The sequence below is a fragment of the Felis catus genome, chromosome A3, assembly GCF_018350175.1.
Source record: "Felis catus isolate Fca126 chromosome A3, F.catus_Fca126_mat1.0, whole genome shotgun sequence".
Classification (NCBI taxonomy): domain Eukaryota; kingdom Metazoa; phylum Chordata; class Mammalia; order Carnivora; family Felidae; genus Felis; species Felis catus.
In genome coordinates, this window is record NC_058370.1 from 1,195,859 (window position 1) to 1,215,983 (window position 20,125).

The 20,125-nt window shown below is 64.6% G+C and overlaps 1 protein-coding gene across 3 annotated transcripts; it reads right to left on the reverse strand.

The window, feature by feature from the left end:
- Positions 1-1,236: 1,236 nt before the first annotated feature.
- SLC17A9 (solute carrier family 17 member 9) lies at positions 1,237-15,431 on the reverse strand. 3 transcript variants are annotated; one of them, XM_023251011.2, is made up of 13 exons: positions 15,073-15,425; positions 9,963-10,160; positions 9,436-9,575; positions 7,430-7,529; positions 6,269-6,399; positions 5,602-5,698; positions 5,315-5,411; positions 4,606-4,693; positions 3,636-3,670; positions 3,190-3,305; positions 2,907-2,962; positions 2,719-2,748; positions 1,237-2,219 (listed from the first exon to the last, which is right to left on the reverse strand). In XM_023251011.2, exons 1-13 carry the CDS (start codon positions 15,132-15,134, stop codon positions 2,056-2,058), a joined length of 1,314 nt encoding a protein of 437 aa, XP_023106779.2. In that variant the 5' UTR covers positions 15,135-15,425; the 3' UTR covers positions 1,237-2,055. The 3 variants fall into 3 exon arrangements, with proteins under 3 accessions (XP_023106779.2, XP_044909335.1, XP_044909336.1); XM_045053400.1 differs by having other exon boundaries at positions 6,289-6,399; positions 15,073-15,424; XM_045053401.1 differs by lacking the exon at positions 3,636-3,670 and having other exon boundaries at positions 15,073-15,431.
- Between the last annotated feature and the right edge of the window lie 4,694 nt (positions 15,432-20,125).

Genomic DNA, 20,125 nt, shown 5'->3' on the forward strand with positions numbered 1-20,125 from the left:
ACGGGACTGTTACCCGACCGTAAAAGGGAAGGACGAGCCGACACCTGCTACAACATGGGTGGGGCTCGAGGACACCACGCCGAGTGGAACAAGCCAGTCCCTGAAGGACAAATACTGCATGACTCCCCTTATGTGAGGGGCCTGGGGCCCTCACACCCATAGGGACAGGAGGCGGATGGTGGGCCCCTGGGGGCGGGGGTAGGTGTTGTTTAATGAAGACAGGCTTCCCGTTCTGGAAACGCTGGGTGGGGACGGCCACGCGGCAGTGTGAACGCGCCAACATCCTGCGCCGCCCGCTGGCAGCGGTCATGAGGGCCGACCTCAGCTCCCGCGTCCCAGGACCGTCACCGTGTTCTGCGCTGCAGGACGTCGGCCGCGGGGGGCCCTCCGGGGCTGGGCTCCTCCTCCGCCGGGGGTCACTTGGGGAAAACCTCCAGCGGAGCACACGCGAAGGCCTTTGTGGTAAATTAACATCCCTAGAACATTTCCACGCCGCCCCCCAGCGCCTCTCCGCATCTCCGCATGTCCACGACGCCCCCCAGCGCGTCTCCACCTCCACAAACAGGCCTGACCTATGGAGGCCAGACTCATTTTGTAATCAGAGGTCCGTCTTCGGGTTCTTTCTGATCACAAGTGGGGGCGGCAGGGAGCAACGTGTACTCACGCGGAGCTACCCTCCTCCTCCTCCAGCGCACCTGGGCTGTCTGGGCCCGGTTCCGCGGGAGCCGCGACAGGCAGGCCACAGCAAGGCCAGAGGCTCCGTGCCACCGCGGGCGGGTTCCCCGGGTGGAGGGGCACCTCCTCCCTCGCCGCCCCTGCACCTTCACCTCCACCTTCCTTCCTGCATGTGTCTGCTCAGGGGGCCGCCCCTGACCGTCACCTGCAACACTCCCCTGGCTTCCTCCGGGGTGAGCTCAACAAGCCTTTAATACGTGTTTATTTTTAAAAAAAGGAAGATTGGGGGCCTGGGGGGGCTCAGTCGGTTGGGCGTCCAACTCTTGACTTCGGCTCAGGTCATGTTCTCACGGTTCGTGGGATCAAGCCCCACATCAGGCTCTGTGTTGACAACACAGAACCTGCTTGCGATTCTCCCCTCCCCCCCCCGCCCTTCCCCAGTTCACTCAAGCACTCTTTCTCTCTCTGCCCCTCCCCACGTGCTCGACAACTCACTCTCTCTCAAGATGAATAAATAAAAGCTTCAGAAAAAAATAAATAAATAAAGGAAGGTTAATAAAATTGCAGCCTTCCCTTTCCAGTTTAATCATTTAAATAAGTCTGGTGTGATCTCTCCACATTCTTAGTTCTTCTACGTAGACATCTTGCAAAATCTATTACAAACTCACGAGATGACCAGTTTCTCATTATGAGAGAGAGAAGGTCAAGGTGGGAGGGCTCCCTGGTCCCCAGAAGCATCCCTGGCAGAGAGGGACCCACAGGGGGTGCCAGGGGGGGCCCCAAAGATGGGCGAGGGCATCTAGCCCACAACCCCCAACAGCCTCCATCAGAGCCGCGGTTCTGGCCCAAGGCACAGTCTCCTGAGGACATGTGGTGAGGCCAGAAGCCAGTGCTGGTTGTCATCACTGGCGGAGGGGGTCACCTAGTAGGCGGGGGCCAACTGCTAAACAGCCCGCAGTGCACAGGACGGCACCCCCCAGGAAGAATGATCTGGCCCCAGGGCCAAGAAGCAAAGCAGAGCAGGTCTGAGGGAAGAGTCCAGCTGGGTGGTGCCCCTGCCCCTGTGATGACAGACAGGCAGCCCTCCCACCCAGTGACCATGTGGGCACGCAGACCTACGTGGGACAGACTGTGACAGTGCAGCTGCTACTCAAAATACCAATCCCACTCACCCCTGCCAGCCCACGAACCCCGGGGGAGGGCGCGATCACCTCACTGGCAGGTGGAGAGACTGAGGCCCACCAGGGCTGCCCGGGCTCCGCTGGGGCCCGTCCCCCTCTGCTCACACACCCGGGATCAGGAGTGGGAGGCTCTTCAACACAGCCCGACGCCCCGAGGCGGGCAGCACTGGGTCCTCGGGGAACCGTCAGGCCGAGGCGGCTAGAGGTCCTCGTGGGTAGGGCTCAGGTCCACGCGCTGGGCCTCTCCAAACAGCAGAAAGATGCACAGCCCCAGGCTGCTGATGGCAGCCACCAGGCTGAACATGGACGTCCAGGAGCCCGTGGTCTCGATGAGGTAGCCTCCCAAGCACACGCCCACGACACCTGCACCAGAGGCGGGCGGGGCAGTCCTGAGGGGAGGGCCGGGGCAGGGACTGGGGCTAGGGTACCAGGAGGGGAGGCCGGGGGGCGGCCTGAGGGACAGAAGCTGAACTCAGGTGTCCAAGCTACCAGGCCAAGGGAGGGCCGGCCTCAGAGGGTCCCAGAGGGCCAGAGACCTCACGGGCTGTCCGGCATACTGCCTCTCACAGGTCCTCCGTGGGGAGTGAGCCCCAGCGTTCTCACCCAGCCACTCAACCCCTGGAACCCCGGGCCTTGAGGATTTGACTCACATCTGTTGGTCAAGTGAGGGCTGGGGTGCTCGCCGTCAGAAAAGTGAACGTTCGCCCCGGACCAGCTCCGGGATCTCACTGTCCCCCTCCCCACTGGTCTGACACCGGGGGACCTTGGAGGGCGCCGTGCCCCACCCTGCAGGGCTAAGGGGCTGGCGGGGCGGGAAGACTCAGGGGTGGGACAGCCGGGAGACACCCAGCCCGCCTCTTACCTGCCAAGGCCCCAGCTGTGTTGGCCACACCTGTGAGCGAGACAGAGCGACAACGAGGATGGGTCACAGGAGGCCCTAGCCCGGGGGCAGCCCCTGGGGGCCCGGAGAGAGGATGGGGGGGGCTCGGGTGAGCAACGCCTGGGTGGGGAACAGCCCCTCCTATTCAAACGGGGGCCAGTGGCTCTCACCGAACAGAAAGCCGGCACAGGATGGAGCCAGGTCCTGGATGTTGACGGAAATGCCACTGTGGGAAAGAGAAAGGGAGGTGGGCAAGCAAGTGACCACAGGGCGGCTGCCACCCCATGGAGTCCGGGGCTGGTCCTCTGAGCACCCGGGGTCTAGAAACTGCCACACGGGCACTCGGAACCCAGCCCAGCCAAGGCCCGCCCCCCACAGCAGGGCACTCAGCCATGCCAGGGCACAGCCACCGTGCCAGGGTGCCGGCTGGTGAGTGGGGCGCCCGGCCCTCACCTGTGGTTGAAGGTCTGCAGGCCGATGGAAGCTGATGCAAACACCACAGATTTGCAGAAGCTCGAGGTGTGCCCCAAACACAGGGCAAAAACGCTGGACAGACCAAGGCCCATCACCTGCGGGAGAGAGGATTGGTGCCTGCCGACAGGGCTCCTCCCAGGGCGCACTGAGCAAGGTCACTGGGAAAGCCCCTCCCAGGCCTGCCCAGCGGGTATGAGACCCCCACTTGTCCGACCAGAGGGGAATGAGGGTGACCCAGGCCCAGAGACGTGTGCGGGGGTCTGGGGGGGCACAGCTGGGAGAAGGGCCTCAGGTCGGCCAAACCAGCCCCCAGCACTGACCCAGGGCACCTCCAAATGCTTTCTGGGTCAGGAGACGGGGGGGTCACAACCCGCAGGTCCCGGGAGCAAACCAGGGGTGTCCAGAGGAGCATTCCACCTCCCTACCTGCATGAACTTCCGAACAGTGATGGTTCTGTAACCTGAGCAGAGGAGAGAGGTTCCCACTGGCACCCACGTGGGGTCCCAGCCGGCACGGCTGCAGGGAGGGAGCAGGAGGGGAGGGCCGGGCCCTGGGCTCAAGGAGGGGGTGTCCCGGGTCGTGCGTGAGACATGTGCACATGTGTGTGGGCACACGTGCCTACACTGGGCATCCTGTGTGCTGGGTGTATGTGAGCAGCTGTGTGAGTGTGTGTGGGCATGTGTGCCCTGTGCTGGGCATCCGGGATGCGTGTGCACACCCATGTGAGTTCCTGTGGACGCGTGTGCCCTGCCTGGGCATCCTGCATCCTGGGTATGTGTGCACGTGTGCGAGTGCGTGTGAGTGTGCGTGCCCTGCCCTGGATGTCCTGTGTCCTGGGTGCACGTGTGCAAGTGCGTGTGAGCACGTGTGCCCTGCCCTGGGTGTGCATCTAGAGGACTCTCCAGGACAAGGTCAAGCAGACAGGCAGAAGGAAGGCCCCGGGACGGTTTACACACGTGCTGTCTCCCTGTTTCTGCAAAGTCTCCACTTTTTCCACAGTGAGGGTGCAGCACTCTCTCACTAGGAAAGGACTAACGTCTAAGAATGCTTGTGCGTGTGCATGCGCGTGCGGTGTGCGTGTCTGTGAGATCCTCGTCCTCGGGCGTGTTCGCTGGGGTCCAGGGCTTGCACACACAGCCCCCCCGACCTATGACCTCTGACCCCTCTGAAGACCAAGGAGGAGCTCCACGGTGCCCACAGGAATCAGGTCCTCTCCCTGTGCCCCACCCCCTCCGGGAAACTGAAGCTGAGGTGGTCGGGGCCCCACTCTCGAAGCGAGGTCCTGGGGGTGGCAAGACCCCTCCCATCCCCGTAGCACCCCCAGGAGGGGGCCCCCACCCCCCACAGTGTGGCAAAGCTGGGTTGGCTCCCGGCGACCCCTCCCCCAGGGCTCACCCTGATTGATGAGATGGTCGGAGAGGAACCCGCTGAACAGACCGGCGGGGATGGCCACCAGCCAGGGCACCACGTTGAAGACCCAGCCCTGCAGGGAAGAGGGAGGCCTCAGAGGGCATGCGCCTGGCCACCCGCGAGAGGTTGCACAGGCCGGTGGTCGCCCGTGTGCCCTGATGCCCGGTAAGTCTCTCCCTGCCCACAGGCTGGGCTCCCGGGCTGGAGGGCCCTCCTGACCTTGACCTCCCCCACCCTGGCTGAGCTCCACGTCCACTAGGGCCGCCCCCCTTCAGGCCGAGTCCCCCTCACTGGCCCCCCACACCGTGACAGGGCCGAGCAGGGGGAACACAGGCCCACCGTGTGGAGGTGCAGGAGGTTCTGGTCACCAGATGGGGAGGGTGGCCGGGGTGGAGTGGGCCAAGCTGACCCTGCCCGTGTCGCGATCCCCACTTGGCCCGTCCTCAGTCATGACCACGCACAGACCGTCGGCTGAGCCTAGGACAGGGCTCTGCCGGGCGGCCGCACAGGGTGCATCCCGGGAGCGGGCGCTGTGTGGTGGTGGGAAGGGGCCCTGTCCTGGGGAGCTGCACCAGACCAGAGGGGCCGTGGGCCCTGAGCACGGGCGAGGTCAGCTCGGGGCTGCGAGCCCGAGTGGGGCCGCAAACAACACCGTGTCTCTGTCACCCCGCGGGCGCCAGGGTGGTCCACCCACCTTGGAGCTGGGGAACGTCTCCTTGAAGAAGGTCGGCAGCCAGGAGAGGAGGATGAAGAGAGCGCACGCGGACGACAGCTGAGCGGAGATGGCTGCCCTGGGGGGCGCGGGCCGGGCTCAGGGTCCACGCGCCCCAGCCCCGCACGGAGGGGCGCCCCCGCCAGCCCCCGCGGAGCTCAGAAGCCGGGGTGACCCCGGCCCGTGTAGGCTTCAGGAACACCCGAGATCGGCTGGGCTCGGCCCCGTGCCGCCCCACCCCAAGCCGTGGCCCCGAGGCGCCGGCTCACCAGACAGAGGGCTTCCGGAAAAGCTGTCTCCAGGGAACTTTGGTGCGCCTGGACACCCGCAGGCCTCGCACCAGAACGCCCAAGGCCAGGATGAGATCTGAGGGGCAAGCGGTTTCCATGTGGGACCTCCTCAGAATCGGGGGACGGCGTCTGCTCGTAACAGACGGCTCCCGGGGGGGCAGCTCCAGGGGCCAGCGCCCCCACAGCCCTGCGGACCACCTGGCTGCCCCGGGGACGGCCACACCGTCCTCCCTGCCAGCACCTTGGGCTGTCGGCATTTGAGGGAGTCTGAACAGACTTCCTCGGTCCTTCCCCCGTCCTCAGATCCCCCAAGCCCCGCTTCCTGCCATCTTTAGACCGATGGCCCCTGCCAGCTGCCTGTGCCCGGTGGGCACCTGTCTCCGTGTGCCCGCTTCTTCCTGGGGCACGGCTCTCAGGCCTGAACCCGGGCAGAGCCGGCCCGAGAACTGGCATTTTCCTCAGGCTCTAGTCTAGAGGATGCTTTTCCGGACGGGGCCAAGCTGCAGCCCAGGGACCCGCTGAGCGGGTGCTACTCCGCAGGTGAGTTGGGTGGATGTTTAGCGGCCGCTAGAGGGGCCGGGCGCCAGGCCCTCGCCCTCCCTGGGCAGCTGCGTTTGCCGGCCATCGCCCGCCCGGCCGCAGTTACCTTTTTCACTCAGCAGGTACCTGTGCACATAACACACCCACAGCAGGGTGAGCCCGCCGGAGAGGTAGAAGACGCTAGGCCAGCCGTACCGGTCCAGGAGCAGGGAGCCCACGGCCCCCGTCACCAGCGTCCTGAAAGACAGGTGGCCGTGACCCTGGGCTTTGCTGGGGCAAGGCGATGCCTCTGAGCACCCCCACCCGGCATAAGCTCGTCACCAGGAAAGCAGCCGCCCCAGTCTGAGCATATTTTGTGAAGCATTCGGAGCGTTCAGGGAGACTTCCGGCTGCCTCGGCGCCCAGGGGACGTGGGCACAGCCGTGCGGCCGTGACGCGGCACGGGGGCCCTCTGTTGCTTTAATTTCTTGCTTCCGGGCCTCCAAGTTGGCCTCCAAGATGTCTAAACGCAAAAGCGGGAGAAGCAAGCACAAAGCCCAGAAGCCCTGTGGATCCTCGCCTCCTGCAGGCCGGGGGGTGGGGGGTGGGCAGGGGGGGCGCCTTCCCCCCCGGAGCCTCCCTTTCCTCATCTGTGCAGTGGGCAGACTGTGTTCCGTGCCTCTCAGCCTAAGACACGGGCCCAGGACGCCTGGGTGAAGCGGGATTTCAGAAACAACGCACACCCTTCCTTGTGGGAGTACGTCCCACACGGCGTATCCAGAACCCCCGTTCCACTGGGCGCTCTGGGCTTTTATCCGGGCTCCTGGCCCGTCCTCAGGCACCCCTCCATGCTCTGATTTCTTGCCTGCTTCTTGGCAGCAGGGAAGTGAGGGACCTGAGCCCCGGGTAGTGAAGCCCCATCAGGACAGCAACATGTCCCTTCTCCCCGAGCGAGGCCTCCATTCAGGAGTACAGGGACAGGGTCTTCATGTCTGGACCGTGTCACATGCCCCCCACGGGGGCACAGGTCGCCTCCCACATCGGGACGGCACCCCCTCTGGCTCCCTCAGCACAGATGAAAGGGAACGCCGTGTCCCATTGCCAGAGCCTCAACCACACCACCTGTCCTGGGGACAGAACATGCACAAGGGTGGGGGGGGGTCCCCCACAGCACAGAAGCAGCCGACCCGCATCTCCCTGAGCTGCAAAGGCGCCCACGTGGCCTGTCCCCGCCCAGGCCCCCCTGGGCACACCCTCTGTCCCCTGGGCTCTCAGGGCCAGGACTTACCCAAATTGGGAGCCGGCCCCCACGGCACTGTAGGTGAAGGCACGTTCGCTCTCTCGTACCTTCTGTGACAGCAGGCTGGTCAGCGCCGGGAAGTAGACCCCTGAAACGAGCAGAGAGCTGCGTCCCCACGCTGTCACCTGGGGCCAGGGCGGGGCCAGCCAGGACTGAGAGCTGCTCTGGGAGGCTCCCCCGGGGACCAGCAGGACTGGGCTCCGAGGACCTGTCAGCTGGACTCTCAGCTGGGGGACAGGTGTGCTCAGGGTCCTGGCACAGAACGGGCTGTGGGAACGACGGAGTCTGAGCTGGCACTCCTGCCACACCAGCTCGAGTCCTGGTGCACACTCACACTCACACACGCACTCACACACGCACGCCACACGCTGATTCGTGCATGCTCGTGCGCGCACACTCACACACGCACACGCTTGCTCGCACAGGCCCACTCACACTCGCACACACGCTCACACACTGGCACGCCCTGCTCGCACGTGCACATTCGCACTCCCGCTCGTGCTCGCACGCACACGCTCACAATGCTCACGCACACTCGCACACGCATGCTCACACATGACACAGGCGTGCACGCACGCACACTCACACGCTCTCTCGCGCGCACACGCACGCTCGCACGCGTTCACACACGCAGTGCACCTACAGCCCGTGAGGCCCGAGCGAGCGGCCCCACGGAGCCACGGTGCCCGGATGTGTCGTCGTCCCGCAGCCACACGAGATGCAGCCCCAGGGAGGCCCGAGGGACCCCGGGGCCTCTTCGCAACTTCCTGTGAATCTATGATCATTGCAAAACCTAATTTTAAAACAGGGACAGCAGGGGCGCCTGGGTGGCGCAGTCGGTTAAGCGTCCGACTTCAGCCAGGTCACGATCTCGCGGTCCGTGAGTTTGAGCCCCGCGTCAGGCTCTGGGCTGATGGCTCAGAGCCTGGAGCCTGTTTCCGATTCTGTGTCTCCCTCTCTCTCTGCCCCTCCCCCGTTCATGCTCTGTCTCTCTCTGTCCCAAAAATAAATAAAAACGCTGAAAAAAAAAATTAAAAAAAAAAAATAAAGCAGGGACAGCGGCTCCCACCTGTTGTGCTGCACTTTTCTCCCCGGAAGAGCTAAGAGGCCAGGGGCTGAGGCAGGGCCCGGCCTTCCCGTCGGGGCCCCACCCCCACCCACACCAACTGCCAGTCACCCAGGCTGATCGCTGCCCGTTGAGCTCTCGTGACGGCACGGACTGGCCCCCCACCTCCCAGGAAGATGGGGGAACAGCCTGAGCCGAGGGCCCCCTGGCTGGGTGCCCAGAAACCCCAGCCACGGGACCGGCCACACATGGGGCACCGGGGTGAACCCACGGGGGCTCAGGAGGCGGACTGCCCGAGAGGCGGACCGCTGGGGCCGGCCAGGAAACAGGGAGAGGCCGAGTGCAGACGCGGGTCCCGAGGCTCCGGCCAGGGGCAGCCTCTGCCCAGCAACACACAGAAACTCAGCAAGTTCCCGCTGCTCCAGCGGCCAGGGGCGCTGACGGCCACCGTGTGGCAAGCTGCCTGCCACCCACGCCCCCGGGGTGGGCCTTTTGGCGGAGGGGGGCATCTGACATCGGATTGTGCCAGACCGTGAAATATTTCTGGGAAACAGACAGAGCTTCGGCGCCAAGGCCTCGCGCGGCACGACAGACCCGCCCGCCACGGGGAAGCGCAGCCAAGCGCCGGCCGCCTGCTGGGGGCGGTCGGTCCTCGTGCCTCCCTGCCCACGAGGACAGCTGCCCGCCCGCCGCGCTGGGGGCTCCCGGGGCCTTATCGGCAGGCGCAGGAGACATCCTCTGACCTAAGCACACGCGCGGGATCACGCCTGAGTACACGTATGTACCCACACGTACACCCACCTGCACGGACACGTCCACACACCCACGTGTCCACGCGCGTGTACCTACACGCGTACACAACGCGTGCGCGCTCGCCTGGCGCTGGCACGGCTGGGACCGCAGAGGGGAGCTGCCAAGACAGCCCTACCTTGGAGCAAGCCCGTGAGGATGCGCGAGAAGGTCATGAGGACCAGGTGAGCACTGCTGAGGCGGGCGAGCAGCGGGGTGGCGGCAGTGATGAAGCCCCAGGCGGAGGCGGACAGCAGGATGACCTTCTCACCCCCGATCCTGGAGGAGGACGGGAGCACAGTGGCGGGTGGCGGGCAGGGTGGGCGGGTCCTGCCCGGAGGAGCCCAAGCCGGTGCCTGCTCCAGCCCGGCTCTGAGCTGCCGCCACCGGGCCGGGCGCCGCTTCCTCGTCCTCCTCCGCAGAAGGGGAGGAGGGTGAGGGCACAGGCCCAGCCTGTCCCTCCGTCCCAACAAGCACCCCCCTCCCGCCCCCCAGGACAAGCGCCCCAAGGGGAGCCGCGCACCTGCCCCCGGACCGCCTCCTCCACGGACCTCGGTCCTCCCGGCCGATGCCTCTCTCCAGGCCAGGCCTGGCCCCACATTCATCCTGCGGGAGCCGCCTCCCCCCGGGGCAGCCCCGGCCCCGCGTGGGGAGCAGGGTGGTTACCGGTCCCCCAGGTGGCCGCCCACCACCTGAGTCAGGCAGTAGCCCCAGAAGAAGCTGCTGAGCACGACGCCGGCTTCCTTCTTGTTCCAGCCGAAGTCCTGGCTCATGGAGACGGCGCACACGGGCACGCTGACCCGGGCGCAGTACAGCAGGCCCGTGCCCAGCAGCAGCGTCCCCGTCCATGCCTGGCACTCGGGCCTGCGGGACAGGAGGGACGGTGTCACCCAGGAGGGCAGCGTGGCCGCCCCTCCGACACCGGAACCCCCCTGCGTGTCGGCTCCTGAAGCACAGGCAGACTCTAGGAACGAGTCACGACAGCAGAGGCTGGGAGCAGCGGACGGCCAGCAGAGGGGCACGTGGGACAGAGCACAGCTGGAGGGGTGTGCTAGCCGGGACCGGCAGCCAGGTCCACGCCCCCACTCCCCGCTCCCCACAGGCCAGGGTCCCCAGGGAAGCAGTTGGGCAAGAGCAGACAGCTCAGTAACCTGCCCAGGAGACCCCGGCTGAGGCCAAAAGGGAGGGTCTCGTGGCAGGGGTGGGCCACTACGGGATGGGAGCAGGGCAGCGGGTCCCCGGAGGCTCCGCAGGAAAGCTGTGTGTGCCCAGCAGAGGAGGTCGGGGCAGGCGGTGCTGGGCGGCCAGCAAGGGGACAGTGCCGTGGGGGTGGTCGGCCCTTGGAGGAACCCGGGCGGAGGAGAGGCAGGCCCGGCTGCCTAGGAAGTCGCCAGACAGGTGTCCACAGGGGGACGGTCCTCGAAACTTCTGGCCAGTGCTCCCCAACTGCCCCTGAGACCAAGGGAACTGAGAAGCTGCCAGAGCCAGGAGATGACGCCCCCGTGCATGTGGGGTCCCGGATGGGGTGCCGGGGTGTGAAAACCAACGGCAGAAATCTGAGCAAACTCCGGGCTTTTGTCCGTGGTTCCCTGCGGAGAGGGACTCGCAGGAGGGACAAAGGCAGGGCGCTGACAGAAGATGTGGAGGGAGGGGCGGGCGGTAGAGTCACTCCCTTCACGTGACTCTGTAAATCAAGAACCGGCCTCAGAGACAAAGTTTACTTTTAAACAATGAGAGAGAGGGAGCTGTGGGCACCAGCCGTGGGGGTGGGAGATGGGTGGAGAGGGGGTACCGCTGGTGACTTGTGATGTCCCGTGCGGAGGGCGGGGTGTGCAAGCTGGGGGCGGGTGGTCAGAGAGTGCGGGGGCCTTGCAGCAGCCCCGCGGGGAGCTCAGGGGCCCCGCCTGCACGGGGACCCATCCCGAGCGGGGCGCACACACCAGGAGCCCCATCAGTGGGTGTGATACGACGCACCCATTACCACAAACGCCCCGACCTGGAGCGGGGCCCACCTGCCGGGAGAAGTCAGGGCTGCGGGACTCCCCGCAGGATGGACCACTGACCACAGGAGCTGCCCCGGGGGCTGGCCTCCTGGCGCCCAGGTGCGGGTGGGTCTGTGGACACGGAACAAGAGGCCTGGCCTCTTCGAGCCTCCGTCTCCTTAGTGAAGACAGGCTGGTGCCCATGACAGCTGCCTCTTCATGGGTGAGTAGACAGCAGAGTGACCAGCAAGTTCCCAATGTCCCAACAAGAAGCCACTGTGACCAGGAGGAAGGGAGGCCAGGCAACTGTGTCCACCTCCTCCGGCTGATGTCTCCACGTGGGTCCACTCCCTGTCCGCAAACCACAGTGTGCTCTTCCACGGTCAGGGAGGAGGCGGCCCTCCCCACGGCCCCGACCTGCTGAGTGGCCCCACCGTGGGCGCCCTGGGGCCGCTCCTGGCTGCAGCCCCTCCACAGCCAAGGAGCCACTGCTTGAGGCTGTGGGGCCCTGCAGTCCTACCAGCAGAGACAGCTGATTCGAGGTTCGACACCATCACTCGGGAGTTTGGGGGTGAATGAGTCTGAGTTCCAGCAGCCGGCCTTCTGGCCCCAACAGACCCCTATCTGTAGGCCAGGGCCCCATCTGGGGCTTGGGGATTCCAGTTCCAAAGTGCCTTCCAGCTCCTGATGGGGCGTGTGGTGTGGGCATCAAAGAAGTCCCCGTCCGGGCCCTGGCACGACGCAGGGAACCCCATCCCTTCCCTGGACTGGTTTCCCAGGCGTGCTCTGGACCGGGCACTTCAGGCTGGGCCTCTGGACCTCAGAGGGGCGTGGCACGCAGGGCTCCAGGGCGCCCTTCTGTGGCCCTCTGCTTTTATATACCAGAACCAGTGGGAAATCGGGTCCTGTGCTAAAAATATCCCCAGCTGTGCAATTCCAGCAGCCAGACACTAGACCCTGCTTTGGCTGAGGTCGGCTGGGGGACGGTGCTCCACTTGGAAACTGCCCAGTGACCCCCGTCACACGCCCCCCACCCCCACCTCCAGGTTCTTAAAATGTTACTGGAATGATTCAGAAGCCTGGACAACGGGGACAGCAGCATGGACCCGAGGTCCCAAGGCTTCCCCTGCTTGAGAGGGATGGGGCCATAGGGGAAGCTCAGTGGCTGTCCCTCTGGGCCCGGGGGCCCCGAACGCTAGTTTTCTTTCCAGAACTGAAGACCGTGGGGCGGAGGCAGGGCCAGGCACCTGCGAGGCTGATAAGCCCGCAGGTGGCACCAGCTCACTGCCTACCCGACACAGGACACGGGGCCCCTGGCAGGGCGGACCACCGTGGGCTCAGGCACCTGCCCCTCTGGGGTTCCAGACCTGAAGATGATGCCCCCAACGTCTCCCCGACGCTCATCCCTGGGACTTGACCACAGTCGCCCCACGAGCACCTCACACAGTCCTCCCTCCCACCCAGCTTTCCAGCCCAGGGGCAGCAGGCCTGTTGGGCACATCGCTCTCCTGAGCAAACACTCCCACTGGCCTTACTGGGGAGGCCCAGAGCAACACAGCCCAAACTGCCCACTGGAGTCCGTCCAGCTGGCCTGAGCCCAGCCAGCTGCAGCATCACCACGGCCTCCGGGTGCCCCATTCCGGGGGAGCCCATGGCGCTCCCACACCCCCGCGCCCCCTGCAAGCATGTGTATGCACTGCCCAGGGGCACCAGGAGAAGGCGGGCGTGGAGCAGAGCTTCCAATGCCCCCACAGACAGCCACAGTCCAAAGGTGCCTTCGAGAAGGAGCTTCATTCCTTTCTATGGTCAGAGCAGTGGAGGGCCACCCGCATCCAGACTGGACTGTGCCCCCAGCAAGCCCACCTGGCCCATCTCACTGGTGACCCTGAGAGCCTGGCTGTGTTTGCTCTCTGGGTGGGAAGGCCAGCTGAGGCTGACCCACTCTGGGAGGCTGGCAGGCTCCTAGAATATGGTGCTGCCCCTGGGCCTCCTTGTGACCACGGGAAGCCAAGAAAGGCCCGTCAGCATCCAGGCCAGCAGTCTGCCCTGAGCTCGTGTGGGGCAAGGTGCTGTCTGCTTCCTCCCTGGGAGGCCCCCCGGCCCGGTCCCCAAGCTGGAGGCAATGCCAGCTGGGCAGGCAGAGGTACTTCCTCTCCAGTGGCTGGGGACACAGAACAAGGAAGTCTGGCTGGACTCGGCGGCCCAGAAACGGACTCCTTGATCCTGCGGATGGCCTGTTTGGGAACACAGAAGGCAAGAGTGGATAGGAGAGCTTCATCCTGCCCACAGTGACCTGCCCTGAGCCTCAGGCCTGTGCCCCCAGCTCATCAGAATGCTTCCTATGAACCTTCTAGAAACTTCTGCTTCCTGCCAGTGGCCCTTGTGCATAAGCATCCACGGCTGAGCAAACATGTGGTCACGTGGCCCCTCGATTCAGAAAAGGGAAATGTGCCGGCATTGCAGGCCACGGGTCCAAGGCCACTGGCTGCCCCCATCCCTGCTCCCAGGGCCCACAAGGGCAGACACGTGGCTGTCGAGGCAGAGGGCACACAGGGTGGGCAGCCAGAAACAGCCACACTCACTGCGATGGGTCCACTCAGGGGTGGGGACAGCCTCGTCCCGGCTGAATCCAGTTCCACTCAGGACCCCCAGACCCCTCCAGAACTTCAGGCTGCCTCTCCTGCCAACGGCCTGGGGAAGCGGGGCAAGTGCCCCTTCCAGGGCGAGCACACAGGGAGGCAGTTGAAGCTGAGCCAGCTAGAGCCGCTGAAACGTGAGCCCATGCCACCCGGATCAGTACCTGGATCAGCCCTCGGTATCCAGGGCAGCAGGGGGGGTGGGGGGTGGGGGGGAGGACGAGAGCGCTCCTGGACCCTGGCAGGCACCAGCACGCAGCCCCCCAGCTCTAGCAGATGCCTGGAGCAGGGCCCGGGCCAAGGCTGCGGTTTGGGCTCTGGGGCTCCCACGCTCACTGCGGCCCTTCCCACGCCGCTCTGCACACCCTGTCCTGCGAAACGACCAGCTTCTCTCCCGTCTCCCCCACTGGCTTTGCCTTCATCTTGCCCCAGCCTCGGGGACACTACCTCTTCGGGCCTTCCTGTGACCCTGTGCTGGGCGGCAGCAGCAGGTCCCGAGACCAGGCTCCCTGGGCACTCGGAGACGGACGTGAACTGGCCTGGGAATCCCAGGGCCTGACGTGGGCCCGGGGTCCACAGAACCAGAGGGAGGGCTGCGGCACAGGTGGCCTGGTTGTTCAGTGTGTCACAGTCGTGAGGAGAGCCCCTGTCCTGGGGCCTTCTGTCCTCGGCAGTGGATGTGGAAACAGAATGTTTCCCAGAATGTGGGCCCTGTCCCCCCAGGAGCCTCCCCCCCCCCCACCATGGAGACCTGTCCACAGCACACAGCTGGCAGGTGTGGGCAGGACTCAGCCACCTGCCATGTTAGCTGAACCTGCTCTCAGGTGTGTGGTCACCGGTAGGGACTCGGGCCTGTAAATGGGTGTGGTCCTACCCGGCAGGGTCACTTCTAGGACCCACAGCTGGGTCCGTGAGCTCCCACTTCACCAGCCAGGACGATGCCCCCTTCCCCCAGGCAGGACTCCTGGGATACCTCCTGCCTGCGCACCCCCCAGGACCCTGGGGTCTCTCTCTGGCCCTGGGACTCGAAAAGGGATGGGGTCTGGGGCTGGGTACTGGTATGCGGACCGTCAGGGAAGTGCACAGCCCGTAGGTGGAGAGAAGGTGGCCTCGCCCCGGCCCCAAGCCACCGCCCCGCCCCCCACACCTTGGCCCCACCTGGACCACTGGGCGTCCTCAGCCCCGTCCCTGCGGGCCTCCTCCGGTGGCAGCGGCTGCATCGGGGGCAGCCGTCCGCGGGCGCAGCGCGTCCAGGTCGGGCGCCCGCCTCTCCAACCCACACGGGGCAGCGCCGCCCAAGGCCACGTGTCAGTCCCGGCCGTGCTTCCGTCTGGCGCTCTGCTCTTAGGACGTGTCGCCCCCGGACGGCCACCGCAGAGGGAGGGCGGGTGGGGCGGGGCACACACTCGGTCCCCGCCCTTCGCTCCACCGGCAGCTGTCAGGGTCCACCTCCCTGCGGCTCAGGGCTCCGGCTCCCGTGAAGTCCGGCGGCGGGAGTGGGGAGGGTGCGGGGCTCCCGGTGGCGGTGGCGGGTGGCCCGCTGGGCGGACCAGGCTGTGGAGGGCGGGGCCTGGGGGATCCTGGCGTCAGGGCTCTGGTGTTGGACAGGAGCCTGTGAATCGGGGGATGGTGGTGGTCCCCGTGTCACAGGGCTGTGGACTCGTCCAGTGACAACTGGGGACAGTCTTCACAGAACGCGAGAGCAGGAAGACTCAAGCGCCCCCAGTTTGTAAGGTGGGTCTTCGGAGGTGGGCTCCCGCCCTGCCACCCGAGCCAGCCAACGCCGGGCAGCTGAGCGGGCAGTGTCCACGTGGCAGGCCGTGCGGAACAGGCCAGAGCCCCAAGGGCATGCCAAGCACAGAGGGTCTGCCAGCCCCCAAGCTGAGTCCCCGGGGCCCTCTCGGTGTGCGGGGGGTGGGCTTTACGTGGCCTCGTCGAGGACACGGCCAGCACGGAGCCGCGGACGCCAGGACCCGATGGCCACAACCGGGCTTCCGGCCACACTGGCTTCTCCTAGCTGCCGCCTCCTCCGTCCTGCACAGGGCAGCCCAGGGAGCTGGGTCCCGTCCCGCCATGGCACAGCCTCCCAAGGCTTCTCACTGCACTTAAAACAAAGCCTAAAACATCCCCGCAGGGCAGGGCCCCGCCGGCCCCATCCTCCAGCCAAGGGGCTTTTTTGGAAGCCAATTCCCTCTCCCCTCGGCCTCCGGAGTCGTCAGTACCGCGCAGCCCGAGGGGGCGCAGGCCCAGCGCCACACCCGGTGCAGCTTCAGCTTCTGTAACCGACAGACCTCAAGGACCCGGGCCCGGGGTGGGGGGTGGGGGGGTCTCCCTGGTGCGGTGCCCCCCCCATCACCTCTTTCCCCTCCCCCCAGCTTCACACCAGCTATTGAAGGGAGGAGTCTGTCTTTTGCACCCAATTACCAACCTAAATGGTAGAAGGACCCAAGGACAAACAAGTGTGCACAACGTGACCGGAAACCACAAAAATGAATTTCGGATAATAAATGAATTTAATGCAGTGTAGGTTCTACAGCGGGATTCTTCCAAGTTCCGGAGCGGCTCATTCTTCAACGTGCTGGTGGGCTCACCATCCGCGTCTTCAACACGCGCGCTGCCGTTCCGCACGTGATTCACGCTAAAAACACAGCTAGACGCTCGAGACCGAGGACTCGCCGGGCCCGTGGGTCTGGAGCTGCACAGGGCCCGGCTCGCCCTGGGTCTCTGTGCCTCCACTGGCCGCCCACCGGGCCCTGCAGCCCCCGGCCCAGGAGGCCACGGCGACCACCAGGCTCGCTTCCCTCTCGAGCGTGTGGCGCCGTGTGCGCCGCCGAGCGCCAGACAGCCCAGCCAGGCAGGGCTCCGCACGCGAGTCCGGCGGTCCGGCGCAGCGGGCGACAGCGGGATCGCTGCCTCCCGGTCCCCAGGCTCCCGACGTGAGGTGGAGACTCGTACCCGCACCGCACGGCACCATTCCTGCCGGTGCCACACCCACAGCCGGGCACGAGGTCGCGGTGTGACTTGCTCGAAAACACAGCCAGACGGAAGGTGCTGGGAAGGCGCGTGCAGAGAAGTCCACTCCTCCCGGTTCTCCCTCCTCCAGCTGCCAGTTTTGGTTGGAGCCGAGTAGGAGTCCCACAGACCTTCTGCATCACGGTCAGAATGGACCCAGCGACCCCGCCTTCCAGAGGGGGGCGGGGGGACTTCCCAACTTTGCAGATGAATCCTGGTCCCACCACAGGCTCCCTGCAACGAGAAACACCTCTGCCCTGCAGATGCAGGGACGGGATGACCGGTCGGCCCAGACTGCCCCTCCTGCCCCCCACCGAGGGCCCGAAGCCGCCGCAGCTGGGGCCCTGCGGCCTGTGAAGGCGGAGCAGCTGGGGACACCCCACCACTGCCGACAGTCTGCACAGGCACAGAGGCCAAAGGCCCCTGCAAACCCGTGTTCTATGTCTACGGAAGCAAATCACGAGGACAGGAAAAGCGCCTCGAAGGCATCTCAGAATTAAGGCACGACATCCCACACGGGCAGGCCCCCCGGGCCGGGGACTGTGGCCCTTGCCAAACACCCCGGGTGGTCTTGAGTGCAAACCCAAGCGCTCACTGCTCTGCACGGTCACGCCACCACCAACCAACCACCGCACCACCTCCTGCAAGGTGGCAGGCGTTGGCAGGAAGAAGGGTTTAGGTGCCATCGTCACACGGGGAATGGTGACGGCGGAGGGTTCCTTTCCCCTCTCCGATGTAACAAACCTGTGAGGCTACACTCAGTAACGCCACCGCTCCGGCATCAAAGCACCCTCCTTCTGCACGCGCTAGAAGGCGCTGGAAAGCTGTCACTCCAAGTCTGTCAATGTTCCGCAAGTGCCTTCCGCGCGAGGCGCTCACGGTCCTGACAGCACAGGATGTGTGCCTCTGCAGGATGCGGCATGTGCCACGGGGAGAAGGGCCTCAGGCTCACCACAGCGGTCCCTGGACTTGGACCATCAGGAAGCATGCGTGAGTAAAAAAAAAAAAAAGAAAAAGAAAAAAAGAAACTTTTCAGCTTAAAACGACGCAGACGGCAGCCCCAATCTATTTTCTCACAAACGTGAAACTCGAGTGCTGCATCTCTAGACAAGAGACGAGTTCCGCGTCCACGCACAGCACACACGGACGCACATCTGTGAAAGCAGACAGTGCTGGTGGGAACGGACAGAAGGGGGCAGAAGGACGCGGCCCCGGTCCCTCCACCAGGGCTAGCAGATGGGACTTCCCACCAGACGTGTCGGCATCGTCTCTAAGTCCTTCTCCTTCGTAGATCTTCACGGGCAAAAACTAAAAAGACCTTTCAGGAAATCGCTCTTGAGAAAAACAAGGCAAATTTTACTGTGAAATTAACAACAGGCAGCAAAAGCACCCTATTCTGCATTTTTCAAAGGACGCTGTGGAGGCCCACAGGCCCGCAGGGACACGGCGGACTCAGGACCAGGGTAACTCCCAGAGCAGGTCCCACTCTGTCCTCCGGAGGACACCGTTGTCCTGAACGTAAAACGTGTACGGTTCTTTCTGAAAGCCCTGGTACCCCACTCCCCAAAACCAGCATCGTACACAGAGAAATACGGACACCGCGCCACCTTAACAGAAACCGTCCTCAACATTTCCCCACACGGCTTCTGGATGCATCTTGATTGCGTGGGGGGAGCCACCTCATCCCCTGAGGCCTCACACATGGGGTCTTCGGTCACGTGTGAGGGAGACTTCCGCGTCAAACACCAGGCCCGATGAACGTTTGCCTGTTCTGGAACCTGGAAACCTCCATTCAAGTGGCAAAATATATTAGCTGTCATTGGATTTCCGCTAATCCCTACGCTTCGTAAAGATTCCAAACTAGGGTTATTTTTCACACGACTTCCTATCAGGAATGCAGAGTAACCAGAATATTCTCAAATTTTATTTATTTCAAGGCACTTTCCACAAAACATAAAGAGAATAAACTACATAAAACGTACATTTTCATAAACACAACAGCGAGATCCAAACGAGACGAAGAAAAATCACGTTATACTTAACGTCTGTGGTCTCGAAATGGCTTGATTTAGCGTGCTTGCCGAAGACACAGACCGCCACACGGCGGCCCACGGGAGGCGTCTGCAAAGCCGGTCCCGCCGGAGCCTCCAGGTCCACCGACAGACGGGACGAGCGTAGCCGGGCCTCAGAGGGAAGAGAGCAGCAGCGGGTCTGAGAGCGAGTCTCGCCAAAGCCCGGCTCGCACGTCCCCCGCTGCCTCGATAGGCGAACAGGGGCCGCCGCCCGCGCGTTCGGGCCGATGGTTCACGGCTCACACCCTGGACTCTGAAGAACGTGTCGGGTTGATTACGTATTAGTCACGCACGCAAACGATCTCACGTGCGCTAACGAGGAAAGCCAACTGGAAACGTGCTGGACTCTGGTACCCGCCAAGCGCATACGCCGCCTGCTCGTCTCTCCGGCTCCTGCAGCAGGTAATGGTGAACTACCTGAAGACGAAAACCTTTGGCCCTAACTTATCGACCTCAAGCCTCGGAGGAAACAGCCCTAAAGAAAGGTCACATCTGGACTGCTGAGACGGTCTCGGGCGTCAAGGAGAGACCCCCCCTTCATCCTCACGACACCAAGAGGGCAGCAGGAGGGCGAGGTGGACAGAGGCCGGAAGAATCCACAACGCACAGTCTTGCCTCTGCATCAGTGACCACCCAAGGCGGTCAAAAACCCACCACCGACCCCAGGCTCCGAGTGGAAGCAGGAAGCAGAGATGAAGCGGAGGACCGGCTGACCGCACAGCACGTGAAGATCGCGCTCAGGTCTGCAGGCGTGTGGGGGACGTGGCCCCAGCGGTCAGAGGTAGACCACCTGACCCACGGGAGCACCCACGAGCCCGCCCAGCCTCGCTGGTCAAGGAAGCCGGCTCCCCGCAGCTCAGCAGCTGTTGGCATCTGCCTCTACAAAGCCCCGGGCACCAAACCCCGCCCCGGATCCGCACCGGGAGGACGGAGTCCCCGCACCAGGGGGATGTGCAGAGCCGCCCGTGGCTAGGAAGCCCTGTGCCCCCGGGCACGGTCCCCTCCACCTCCTCGAGCCTGCGCCCGCGGGGTCGGCCGGCAGCTCTGTTAACGACCGCCCTACAGGACCAGGGCCGAGCTGCACCTGCAGCGAGTCCGCACACACGAGTCCGTGTCCCCGGTCACCA

What these genes read in the sequence shown, in the direction of transcription:
- SLC17A9 (XM_023251011.2), bottom strand. Translation starts at nt 15,134, where the DNA reads ATGCAGCCGCTGCCACCGGAGGAGGCCCGCAGGGACGGGGCTGAGGAC. An exon ending in CTGCAGACCTTCAACCACAG is followed by an intron (nt 2,963 to 3,189) that starts GTGAGGGCCGGG and finishes TCTTTCCCACAG; the next exon opens with TGGCATTTCCGTCAACATCC. An exon ending in CACAGCTGGGGCCTTGGCAG is followed by an intron (nt 2,220 to 2,718) that starts GTAAGAGGCGGG and finishes CCTCTGGTGCAG; the next exon opens with GTGTCGTGGGCGTGTGCTTG.